Below are 13985 nucleotides of genomic sequence, written 5' to 3'. Positions count from 1 at the left end.
TGATGGTCAAATGAAGACCTTGCATCACTGCACGGTGTCCCAGGAGTACCTCAAACATAAAAAAATATGACCAACTGGAACCAGGATCGTACTACTCTTTCAGCTAACAGACACTAACTTCGTTTCTGGTGAATCAAGATTTGAACCCATCACATTTGCTCAATCATAAAAGCTGTAGCTTTGTGCAGAGTCTCTATGGCACCCAAACTCTAGTTTATTTCACAAAATGGCCTTGTAGCCTCAGAACACTAAAGAGAAATCTTTAAAATAATATGGTATATGTCCCAGGTAGTTGTTTCCATTGCTTTTGCTGCTGGCTGAGTTATGAAATAACACACTCGAGACATGTTTATTCGAAGTTTTCAGGTATAACCGGTGTTGTTCCATACTACTAGATTACAGAAACAGAAATTCTCCATTTATTTGCATTTCACAAGTTTTCCATGTACAGTGATCTTGCACATGAATTAAGGAAACACATTGATGGGTTTTGTAACTCTGATATGGCTAATTACTTAATTTCATGTTACATGCACCATTTGCCTGATACATCATTATGGAATGAGTCTTTTAAATTCACATAACAAATTAATTTTTAAATAGGGCTACATGCTAACCATTTATATGTAGTTTCTTTTTTTAAATATGCATGTGAGTTAGTTATTCCTCTACTGCATCATTTACACATCAGAATAATAGAAATACATCTGCAGAATAGGAGTTCTCAGGGAATAACTTTTTCACTTTGTTTTCAAGTGGAACTTTGCCATCTTACAGACATTTTATATGACTGGGGAGTGATCAAAAAGTTTGGTAGCAACATTGTGCCTCCCTTTTCGTGCCAAAGGCAACCTTCATGTGGAATAATGAATCTCATTTTTTATTCTGATATTGTAATTATGTATATCATTCTTTCTTTTGAACAGCGGTGGATTATTACAAAAAAACTTCATGAGGAAATAAGTATACAGTGAGACAGTAGTCAGAATGCCTAACTGTGAACGTGTATCAGTACGATGATTGTGGATGAACAGATATTATTCTTACACAAGGTTTTTGAGCTATGAAGACTTTCTTTCTTGAAGATGAGTTACTCCAGAACATGGTTCCACGAGACATTATTGAATAAAAATGAGCAAAACATGTCAACTTACCGATTTGTCTCTCCCTAAGATTTACAATGATTTTAAGTGCGACTGTGGCTCAACTAAGTTAATTTAGGAGCTCCAGAATATGTTCTTTATAGTTTAAATTCTCATCAATATGGACACCTATAAATTTTGAAGTTCCTGACATCATTATTATTTCCACACTGTGTGTTGCACTTACCATTGGTGTAGTACCCTTAGATGTGCAGAACTGAGTATGTTGTGTCTGTTTAAAATCTAGAGACCATTCACAGAAACCCAGTCAATGATATTTTTAAGAAAATTGTGTACCATTTCTTTTGTTTCTGTATGTATGCGTGGATCTTATGACTGGTTGAATATACACTACTGACCATTAAAATTGCTGCACCACGAAGATGACATGCTACGGATGCGAAATTTAACCTACAGGAAGAAGATGCTGTGATATGCAAATGATTAGCTTTTCAGAGCATTCACACAAGGTTGGCACTGGTGGCGACACCTACAACATGCTGACATGAGGAAAGTTTCCAGCAGATTTCTCATAGACAAACAGCAATTGACCGGTGTTGCCTGGTGAAATGCTCTTTTGATGCCTCGTGTAAGGAGGAGAAATGTGTACCATCACGTTTCCGACTTTGATAAAGGTCGGATTGTAGCCTATGGCGATTGTGGTTTATTGTATTGCGACATTGCTGCTCGCGTTGGTTGCTGCTCGCGTTGGTCGAGATCTAATGACTGTTAGCAGAATATGGAATCGGTGGGTTCAGGAGGGTAATACGGAATGCTGTGCTGGACCCAACGGCCTCATATCACTAGCAGTTGAGATGACAGGCATCTTATCTGCATGGCTGTAACGGATCGTGCAGCCACGTCTCGATCCCTGAGTCAACAGATGGGGACGTTTGCTAGACAGCAACCATCTGCACGAACAGTTCGACGATGTTTGCAGCAGCATGGGCTATCAGCTCGGAGACCATGGCTGCGGTTACCCTTGACGCTGCATCACAGACGGGAGCGCCTGCGATGGTGTACTCAGTGACGAACCTGGGTGCACGAATGGCGAAACTTCATTTTTTCGGATGAATCCAGGTTCTGTTTACACCATCATGATGGTCGCATTCGTGTTTGGCGACATCGCGGTGAACGCGCATTGGAAGCATGTATTCATCATCGCCATACTGGCGTATCACCCGGCGTGATGGATTGGCTTCCATTGGTTACATGTATCGGTCACCTCTTGTTCGCTTTGATGGCACTTTGAACAGTGGATGTTACATTTCAGATGTGTTATGACCCGTGGCTCTACCCTTCATTTGATCCCTGCGAAACCCTATATTTCAGCAGCATAATGCACGACCGCATGTTGCAGGTCCTGTACGGGCCTATCTGGATACAGAAAATGTTCTACTGCTTCCCTGGCCAGCACATTCTCCAGATCTCTCACCAATTGAAAACGTCTGGCCAATGGTGGCCGAGCAACTGGCTCGTCTCAATACGCCAGTCACTAATCTTGATGAACTTTGCTATCGTGTTGAAGCTGCATGGGCAGCTGTACCTGTACACGCCATCCAATCTCTGTTTGACTCAATGTCCAGGTGTATCAAGGCCATTATTACAGCCAGAGGTTGTTGTTCTGGGTACTGATTTCTCAGGATCTATGCACCCAAATTGCGTGAATATGTAATGATATGTCAGTTCTAGTACAATATATTTGCCCAATGAATACCCTTTTATCATCTGCATTTCTTCTTGGTGTAGCAATTTTAATGGCCAGTAGTGTTTGAGGAACAGTAGCAGACCTAAGATTGAGCCTTGGGAACCCCATATGTGAATTCTCCTCAATCAGATGAATCTTTCCTGGGGTCTGGGACAGCTTGTGGGATCATACAGAGACGAGATACAGCAGCTAGGTGCACTCCGCCGATTAGGCTGGAGTTAGGGGGCTGTGGGGAGGGGGGGGGGGGGAAGGTGGAGGAGTAGGAGGAGGAGAGATGTAAAAAGACAGTGTGTTAGTGGAATAGAAGGCTGTGTAGTGCTGGATTAAGAACAGGAAAGGTGATATGTGGGTTGGGTGAAGGACTCGTGACTAATGAAGTTGAGGGCAGGAGGGTTATGGGAACATAGGATATATTGCAGGGAGGGTTCCCGTTTGTTAGTGGCCATTTATGGGGACAGACAGTGTGTTGGTTGTCATGGCCACGGTTTGTCAGTGGCCAAGTACGACTCACGCCCCATCCTCACAGCTTCACTTCTGCCAATACCTCGTCACTTACCTTCCAAACTTTACAGAATCTGTCCTGCAAACCAGGAGCTTCTGTAAATTTTGGAAGGTAAGAGACGAGGTACTGGCAGAAGTGAAGCTGTGAGGACGGGATGCGAGTCGTGCTTGGGTAGCTCAGGTGGTAGAGCACTTGCCCACGAAAGGCAAAGGTCCCGAGTATGAGTCTAGATCTGGCACACAGTTTTAATCTGCCAGAAAGTTTCAAGAGAAATCTAGCCCGTATCGAGTGATTTAAGTGTTCATTTCTCCAAAGCAGTGTTATTCAATGGAATGGTTGAGAAATAGTCTGAAGGTGGTTCGAAGAACGTCCTGCCAGACAGTTAAGTGTGGACTGCAGAGAAGTCGTGTAGATGTAAATGGGTTGGCTCCCATACATTTTCTGCAAGAAGCTCTGACAGCCTATCTTTCCTTTTCTTATTCAGATGTAGGCTGTATCTAATATGTCTTCATCTTCTCCAATTATAGCAACATTGCACTCATAGGAGATTTCATTTCAGTCAGCAGCAGTCTGCTCAACTTAGTGTTCCGACGGACCAGAGCAGTGTTAACCCAGGAGCTCACATCTTCATTGTATTGAATTGAAATTGAAATGTATAGCGATAGTGTATTCTGGGTTAAGTGAAGCACCTTTTTGGAGGCCATTGGTCATTAATATAAATATTAATGAATGTTGATGAAAACACATTCCCTTTGGTTAACAGTGTACTTGAAGTACTACTTCTGCTTTTTCCCTGCTGATGTAATAATGGAAGTTTTTGATTTCAACATTCCAAGTTGTTCAGTGAAGCTTGAAGGTATTTAACTTTGTCTGGTACTTGGTTTTTATTATTATTTCTCTTTCCTGTCTCAGACGTTATGTCTGGTTAAAAATGGAAAGTGACGCGGACCTTGATCAAGCGCGACTTCCTTTTAACCGTACAGTATATGTTACATTGCGTTTAGGAACTTTCGGGTAATTGAACATGTATCAATAATTACAGATTTCTGTAGTTGTATATATACGTTTGGATGTAGCTGTGTTTATGTACTGGTGGATATTGTGTGGTATGACTCCTGTAGTTGATAGTATAATTGGTATGATGTCAACTTTATCCTGATGCCACATGTCTTTGACTTCCTCAGCCAGTTGGATGTATTTTTCAATTTTTTCTCCTGTTTTCTTCTGTATATTTTTTGTATTGGGTATGGATATTTCTATTAGCTGTCTTAATTTCTTCTTTTTAGTGGTGAGTTTGAGGTCAGGTTTGTTATGTGGTGTTGTTTTATCTGTTATAATGGTTCTGTTCCAGTATAATTTGTATTCATCATTCCCCAGTACATTTTGTGGTGCATACTTGTATGTGGGAACATGTTGTTTTATTAGTTTATGTTGTATGGCAGGTTGTTGATGTATTATTTTTGCTACAGTTTCATGTCTTCTGGTGTATTCTGTATTTGCTAGTATCGTACCATCCGCTTGTGATGTGATCTACTGTTTCTATTTGTTGTTTGCAAAGTCTGCATTTGGGATCTTTAATAATATGCTTGCTGTAATATCTGGTGTTTATTGTTTGATCCTGTATTGAAATCATGAATCCTTCCGTCTCACTGTATATATTGCCTTTTCTTAGCCATGTGTTGGATGCATCTTGATCGATGTATGGCTTTGTTAGATGATACGGGTGCTTGCCATGTAGTGTTTCCTTTTTCCAATTTACTTTCTTCGTATCTGTTGATGTTATGTGATCTAAAGGGTTGTGGGAGTGGTTATGAAATTGCAATGGTGTAGCCGATGTATTTATATGAGTGGTTGCTTTGTGTATTTTGCTAGTTTCTGCTCGTTCTATAAAGAATTTTCTTAAATTGTCTACCTGCCCATAATGTAGGTTTTTTGTGTTGGTAAATCCCCTTCCTCCTTCCTTTCTGCTTAATGTGAACCTTTCTGTTGCTGAATGTATGTGATGTATTCTATATTTGTGGCATTGTGATCGTGTAAGTGTATTGAGTGCTTCTAGGTCTGTGTTACTCCATTTCACTACTCCAAATGAGTAGGTCAATATTGGTATAGCATAGGTATTATTATTATTATTATTATTATTATTATTATTATTGTTATTATTAATTGAAAAGAAAGAAAAACTGAAAGCAATTGAGAGGCTGTCAAATGAAAACCGAACACCTGCCACAACGGGGCCATGGAATGGTTCTATTCAAATGTAATCACCAAACACTTTAAGACATTTATCCCACTGAGAGACAAGAGGATCAAGTCCTGTTTCTGTTCACCCACTGATGGATCTACAACTGCACTCAGTCCTGCTCTTCGTGGTCTGAATGAAAACAATGTCCACACACGTCTTTCTTCAAGTCGTCAAAGATTTGAAAATCATACAGTAAAGATATAGGCTCCATTGAGGATGTTGCAGTGTTTCCCCACTAAATTGCTGAAGTGAACCCTTTATCCAGTTGGCAGGCTCAAGTTCCTTGAGTGTGCAACCATAATCAGTTTGCAGCGCTATCAAGATACTTTGCAGAAACTGTAACATGCCAAAAAGTCAAAACGCCCATGAATATTATCGGGTGGAATTGTCCTGTTGCACAATAACGCCCGTCTCCACACTGCCAGTCAGATGAAGGCTGCGCCTCAGCAATTTGTTTGGGAAACACTGCAATGTCCCCCTTATAGCCAGGATCTTTCACCGTGCGATTTTCACATTTTTGGTGACCCAAAAAAAATCATGCATGGACGTCAGTTTAAATCAGATGATCAAGTGCAAGGGTGGGTGCAGTCTTAATCTGTCAGCTGCCTACTGCATACTATAAAACAGGAATTGATCATTCCATCTCCCAGTGGGATAAATGTCTTAATGCATGTGGTGATTAGTTTTGAATAGAACCGTTCCATGGTCCTGTTGTGGTGGCTTTCGGTTTTCATTTGACTGCTGCTTATAAGTTGTGCTATAGGTATAGAATTTTAATCATTTTGCTGTGTGAGGCCATGGTTACCATGTCTTCTATAATACTTATAGAAGTGTAAGGATCTACGGGTTGCACGCAGCCGTACGGTACGTAACACGCGCTCGCCAGCCAACCTGTCTGGAATGCTGACAATTTGCTTGGTCAGTACACATGCATCAGGCCACAGTGCAAAGCAGGGAGTACGTGACTGGCTGCCGTCCGCAGCGCACCGTATTAACTGGTGTGGCCTCAGGCACGAATATCTCTCTTTTTCTAGCTCAGCATGGAGCCTTCCGATACGACCATAATTACGATGTCGTACATAGTGATGATGGGTGCGCGTAGTGTGTGTGTTTTATAATCCGCCTTTGCTAATAAAGCTGTTTAAAACTTTCTTCTCGGTGTTCGCGTATTGCCGTACCTCAAGGACCCACCGCTTACAAATCCTGACAAATATTTCGTGTAATTATCATCCAGGGCAACAACACAAACAACCTCCTCATAGAAGACTTTTTTTTTATAATCAGTACTTTAGTCAAAGTTTTATAGCAATGGGAAATTCACATTAGCTCACACATTTGCTCAGCCGATCTTGTCCGTGAGCAGCAGACAAGCTGTTCCAAGAATTCTTTGCGCTCTGCAATTGATGTGCATTGATTACAATATTTTTTAAGTTTAGAAGCCGAAGATTAAACTGATATGTGATGAAGTGGTACTGTATCAAACTGGGAGAGGAAAGATGCTTTATAGCTTAGCTGACTAAAAGAAGGGGTGGATTAATAGGATACGCGCTGCAGTTAATCATTGTTTGGTTTTGAAGCTCTAACAGCAACAGATTAAGTTACGCTTATTATGCAAACAACGTTAAAAATAGTTGTTTGCATAACACGTGGATCTGGATCCCATAAGAAATAGTTAACTTGGTAGTTTGTGTGTGCGTGTGCAATTTTTGGGTTTGGCATGAATTGTTTGTTGTTGTGGTCTTCAGTCCTGAGACTGGTTTGATGCAGCTCTCCATGCTACTCTATCCTGTGCAAGCTTCTTCATCTCCCAGTACCTACTGCAACCTACATCCTTCCGAATCTGCTTAGTGTATTCACCTCTTGGTCTCCCTCTATGATTTTTACCCTCCACGCTGCCCTCCAGTACTAAATTGGTGATTCCTTGATGCCTCAGAACATGTCCTACCAACCGATCCCTTCTTCTGGTCAAGTTGTGCCACAAACTTCTCTTCTCCCCAATCCTATTTAATACCTCCTCATTAGTTACGTGATCTACCCACCTAATCTTCAGCATTCTTCTGTAGCACCACATTTCGAAAGCTTCTATTCTCTTCTTGTCCAAACTAGTTATCGTCCATGTTTCACTTCCATACATGGATACACTCCATACAAATACTTTCAGAAACGACTTCCTGACACTTAAATCTATACTCGATGTTAACAAATTTCTCTTCTTCAGAAATGCTTTCCTTGCCATTGCCAGTCTACATTTTATATCCTCTCTACTTCGACCATCATCAGTTATTTTGCTCCCCAAATAGCAAAACTCCTTTACTACTTTAAGTGTCTCATTTCCTAATCCAATTCCCTCAGCATCACCTGACTTAATTCGACTACATTCCATTATCCTCGTTTTGCTTTTGTTGATGTTCATCTTATATCCTCCTTTCAAGACACTGTCCATTCCGTTCAACTGCTCTTCCAAGTCCTTTGCTGTCTCCGACAGTATTACAATGTCATCGGCGAACCTCAAAGTTTTTACTTCTTCTCCATGAATTTTAATACCTACTCCGAATTTTTCTTTTGTTTCCTTTACTGCTTGCTCAATATACAGATTGAATAACATCGGGGAGAGGCTACAACCCTGTCTCACTCCCTTCCCAACCACTGCTTCCCTTTCATGCCCCTCGACTCTTATAACTGCCATCTGGTTTCTGTACAAATTGTAAATAGCCTTTCGCTCCCTGTATTTTACCCCTGCCACCTAGGTCTACAAATGCTAGAAACGTAGGTTTGCCTTTTCTTAATCTTTCTTGCAAGATAAGTTGTAAGGTCAGTATTGCCTCACGTGTTCCAACATTTCTACGGAATCCAAACTAATCTTCCCCGACGTCGGCTTCTACCAGTTTTTCCATTCGTCTGTAAAGAATTCGCGTTAGTATTTTGCAGCTGTGACTTATTAAACTGATAGTTCGGTAATTTTCACATCTGTCAACGCCTGCTTTCTTTGGGATAGGAATTATTATATTCTTCTTGAAGTCTGAGGGTATTTCGCCTGTCTCATACATTGTGCTCACCAGATGGTAGAGTTTTGTCATGACTGGCTCTCCCGAGGCCATCAGTAGTTCTAATGGAATGTTGTCTACTCCCGGGGCCTTGTTTCGACTCAGGTCTTTCAGTGCTCTGTCAAACTCTTCACGCAGTATCTTATCTCCCATTTCATCTTCATCTACATCCTCTTCCATTTCCATAATATTGTCCTCAAGTACATCGCCCTTGTATAAACCCTCTATATACTCCTTCCACCTTTCTGCCTTCCCTTCTTTGCTTAGAACTGGGTTGCCATCTGAGCTCTTGATATTCATACAAGTGGTTCTCTTCTCTCCAAAGGTCTCTTTAATTTTCCTGTAGGCAGTATCTATCTTACCCCTAGTGAGACAAGCCTCTACATCCTTACATTTGTCCTCCAGCCATCCCTGCTTAGCCATTTTGCACTTCCTGTCGATATCATTTTTGAGACGTTTGTATTCCTTTTTGCCTGCTTCATTTACTGCATTTTTATATTTTCTCCTTTCATCAATTAAATTCAATATTTCTTCTGTTACCCAAGGATTTCTATTAGCCCTCGTCTTTTTACCTACTTGATCGTCTGCTGCCTTCACTACTTCATCCCTCAGAGCTACCCATTCTTCTTCTACTGTATTTCTTTCCCCCATTCCTGTCAATTGTTCCCTTATGCTCTCCCTGAAACTCTGTACAACCTCTGGTTCTTTCAGTTTATCCAGGTCCCATCTCCTTAAATTCCCACCTTTTTGCAGTTTCTTCAGTTTCAATCTGCAGTTCATAACCAATAGATTGTGGTCAGAATCCACATCTGCCCCAGGAAATGTCTTACAATTTAAAACCTGTTTCCTAAATCTCTGTCTTACCATTGTATAATCTATCTGATACCTTTTAGTATCTCCAGGATTCTTCCAGGTATACAACCTTCTTTTATGATTCTTGAACCAAGTGTTAACTATGATTTTGCAGAACAACTGGTGCGGGAAGCACGTATATTTTATTAACTGGCACACCGCCATATTTGAAGTTATGTAAGAACACTGCGAGTTGCAATCTTACTAGGCACTCGATTCTGTAAAGAATTTATATTTATGATAGTAAGTAGAATTATTTAACTGTAGGCTTATTCGTTGAATATATATGATTTAACTAACTGTGTAAACTTTTTTATGTTTAGTAGACAGTCACCTCTGTACGACGTATTGACATGGCTGTCAAATTATTCTAATATTGAGATTTAGATTTTGAGTCCGCACCTACCGCAGCAGTCTTTGGAAACGATTTAAATACGAAGTCCGATTATTTGAATCACATTACACGGTCAACTACGAATAACATTGCATTTACGAAAAAGCCATTGTCAAGCGTCTGATACCAAATAATTAAACGTCCACGTTCCAGATAAGCAAATATTAATTACAACCAATCACTATCATACATATACAAAAATTAATATTTTATTTGTTTTATTTATTTCTACAAGGCGGCTTTCCCTTTCATTCCTTCCCCCCAATCCATATTCACCTACTATGTTTCCTTCTCTCCCTTTTCCTACTGACGAATTCCAGTCACCCATGACTGGCATGAATAAGAACTATTTTATCATAAATTACCGACTTCTCCTTAATTACTCTGCAGATTTAATTTCAAACTGTTTAATATTAATTGATAAGTGATGGAGTTGTTCTTTAATTTTATATATTTGTGTCAGAGGCAAACAACAATAAAAATACATATTTCGTTATGTAATGGTACTTAGTGAAAAACGTATAAAACAGTATCTGCCCAGAATTATGTCATGTCATGGACATGAGGTGTTAAGTGCTGTCCAGTCCTCCATTGTTTATCTCAAAGGGCAGTTGCTGCAGTTCATGTAGAGGGCTGTGGTTTGATCTCCACTACATTTGTAGAGCATTTATGGCTAGGCAAGCGCCCCTTTAACTTACTTACTGTGTATCTGCAAACACCAGCGTGAAGTCTAATTAACGATTTATAGATAGACCAGTATTCCTGATGTCCTTGGGGGAGATGTGCAGTTGGTAGCGTCCAGCCAGTAAGGTGAGTGTTTCTCATCCTCCTGCAACTTAACCTTGAAATCTGAGGAGGTTTGTTTAGATTTTTGGTTGTATGGCGGAAACTCCTCTTAGACCTCAACGGCTGGTGGCCAGGTACTCATATAACAGGTGTGCCTTTGCACTTTTTGATCTCTCATTTGAGTCACAAACTTCTCATCTAAAATCTGGTGGAGCAATAGCGTTTGGTACTCTGTGATGTGTTTTTGCAAAATCACTGTGTTGCTACAAAGGAAATGCTCTAATTTTCAAATTCTGTTTTGTCTAGAATTCAGAAATGGGTGGCTAATTCGCACAGCATCTAAATCTTTTGCGGTGTACGCTGCAACATCGACAGAGAAACAGGAATGGATGGCACATATCAACAAGTGTATTGAAGATTTGCTGCGGAAAAGTAAGTTTTCTTCTTGTAATATAACTACTCTTTCATTTTTTAATCAACTTCTCTTGAATCTACCTATAACAGAACTTATATCTAAAAAATATATTTAAAAACATATCTAAAAATATATCACTTTGTATTCACAATTATATTTATAACAGAACTTAACTATACCAAACACCAACCACCATAATCTTCAGCATCTGTAGTTTGCGCAGGATACGGTGGCTGATGCACAGTAACCAGTTTTTGTCCAAAGTGCAGGACGAGTTCATTTGTTTGTTCGGAAGGGGAGGTCGACGAACATTTTCCATATTTCAGCTGGTCAGCAGTGACAGAATCGAGGCGCATACCCTGCAATCTTTCTCAAACAATTTCTGTTTGGTACAAAAATTAATTTTTGCATTGCTTGTAGCTTTATATTTCAGGTTCATTATGATGTGCCCATCATTTTGTTAATGGTTGTAGTAATTTTGATATTTACGTGGAAGTAAGACATTGCGCGAAATTTGAAAAATTTTGCAATGAAAAATAGGTGTCGCTATGATTTTGCATTTGGTGCATACTAGATAATATTTTGTTGCATATGACATTTAGCTAACATGTTGAATTTTTTTTAGACTTGGGTGGAGGTCTCTACCTGTCACCAGTCTTGAGAAAAATTATGTAAGATTGCATTTGTGATAGCACCGCACCAGCGATAAAGCCAGAGTGAAATATCCACAGCTTCCTCATATTTGATAAGCGGTTTGAGATGTTGGCAAATGTTAACACACAAAGAGGAGAGCATTTTGCTGTGTGGTTAATATGCGAAACTTAATTGTCTACTGTGTTATTCCACCAACTACAGACATTTTAGGTGAAAGAATGTAATTTGTAAGGGTCATCAATAGCTGGTGAAACAAGAAATGTTATGGGTTTTGGAAAAAGATAACTGAAGTCATTACTTGTTTATTTTGTATGATGTGCTTTTGCATGAGATGCTGACCTTATGCTTCCTCAGTTCCTCACTTAATACATTTAATAAACCAATGTTTAGAATTCTCTTGCAGTTGCATCTGCACAACATGTTAGTGAGGGTTGACTGTGTAAACTTCTCTGAGTTTTGGCAAAAGAAGCAAATTTTAACATGGCAACAAAAGAAATGTGTAGGTTTTGCTCAAAATACCCCACTCATGACACTTCTCTGAAAGTTACAGGTGGTTAACAAACCAGGTGAAAATAAAGCGCTCCATTTTTGGCGGAATTCTTTTTAGATACTAACTGGAGCAGAGGTGGCATCTTTTTGAATGGTCACCGTGCAAATATGAGCGTGTAGGGGCTCCACTTAATATTTACAAAAACAGTGAGTGCAGGCTGCAGTGTAGTATGGCATTTTCCCTTCAGTGCCCGACATTTCCCCTACAGTGCTCGACATTTCCCCTACAGTGCGTGCCCGCAGCCCCCACCACCACCACTCTCCTCACGCTTACACTGCCATCTGCTCATGCACCGACCATGGTATTCTGTGCTCACTGTACATATAGTTCAATTGATTTAGGGAGAAAGATATATTCCTGGTTATTTTGAATTTAGGGGTCTAACTTGGATACTTTTTCCCCGCCTTTGCATACAATCATATACCAAGTTATCAGTGAAACATTTTTGTTCCAGCTAGATGAAGATTTTTCTTATCATATTTTTGTTCTACTTATATCATATTTTTACGCACTTGTGTTTCTTAGACTATTCGGCTGACTGACATAATCTAACAACTTCTACTAATGCTGATAACATTAGTTGTCTCCAGATTCTGTCTCATTATCTTAGCTAATAGTTGCCAAACATTTCTTATGTAGCCCAAGTATTTTGTTTTATGTTGCTCTTTGTTTCCCTCATTTGCCTGTGAATTTATTCTTGGTACTTTTTACCTCAATGTTTTGGATGTATTTGTACTTTCCTTTCTGTGAGGCCATTGAAGTTGGGCCTTTGGGTTAATTGGAGATTTCTAATTGTTTTACTTGCAACACGGTTCACAGCTGTGATACATTTCTTGAAAGAAATAAGATTCGTGGAAAGCCTTTTATTTATAGCTATTTTATCATTTTGCATGTGCTGTGTCGGTTGTGTAACCATGCTCAAATAAAATGTGCAATCTATTATCTGCATATGTTTTGGGTTCTATTCATGAGCAGTCTGTGGTTGGCTGGGATTGAAAGCTGTAGCCGTCATGATGTTCAGTGTGGTACAAACATTAGCACACAACTAAACCATTTACTATTGTTAGGTAGCACTGAGCTGTGTGCAGTTACAATTCGTTCGCCACAAGTTGTTACTGCACACAGTTCAATGCTATCTGGTATTGGTAAATGGCATACTTGTGTGCTGCTGTCTGTTTTGTACCAAAAATTGTGGCTACAGCTTTGAAGTCTGGCCAACAACAGACTGCTCATGAAAATGACTGTAACCCAAAACATATGCAAATAACGAGTTAAACATTTTATTTGAGAATGGCCACACAGCAGAAAGTGTTACATGCAAAATAACAAATTGGAAATAAACAACAGCTGTTGCCAGAGACTAACAAGTCAAACACACTAATTTATCTGGCCCCTTACTTATTAGTAAATATATTTTAGAAGGAATTACATCTGAAAATGGTGTCCTGTTTCTCCTTTACAGTATTGATTTGAACTTACAACATATTATGTAATTGTAAGATTCCACAGTATTGTTCTCACTGTGTATTATATTAGTCTGAGGAATTCCAGTTGAGAATAGTATGTGCCTGAAAGAGCGTTTTCACTTTAAATTTAAAAGCTTTAGGTTTACCACATAACATTTTTTTCTTACTGTTTTGTGTTGAAAGATTATTTAAAATGAATGGTGCAAAGAACATAATACTTTCAGCAGTGC

General features: G+C 39.5%; 1 protein-coding gene across 3 annotated transcripts in view; it reads left to right on the top strand.

Annotated features, from left to right (window-relative positions):
• Positions 1-13985, top strand: part of LOC126263065 (pleckstrin homology domain-containing family F member 2) — a 145859-nt gene that overhangs the window by 32076 nt on the left and 99798 nt on the right. For all 3 annotated transcript variants that reach the window (XR_007546817.1, XM_049960048.1, XM_049960046.1), the window contains exon 5: positions 10977-11102. Coding sequence is in view for 2 of the 3 variants with exons in the window: in XM_049960048.1 (XP_049816005.1) it covers positions 10977-11102 (126 nt within the window). In the remaining variant the exon portion in view is untranslated. The remainder of the gene's footprint in view (positions 1-10976; positions 11103-13985) is intronic.

This window comes from Schistocerca nitens, chromosome 6, assembly GCF_023898315.1.
Source record: "Schistocerca nitens isolate TAMUIC-IGC-003100 chromosome 6, iqSchNite1.1, whole genome shotgun sequence".
NCBI classification, from domain to species: domain Eukaryota; kingdom Metazoa; phylum Arthropoda; class Insecta; order Orthoptera; family Acrididae; genus Schistocerca; species Schistocerca nitens.
The sequence above is the reverse complement of the archived record's forward strand: the minus strand, read 5'-3'. Positions and strand labels throughout refer to the sequence as shown.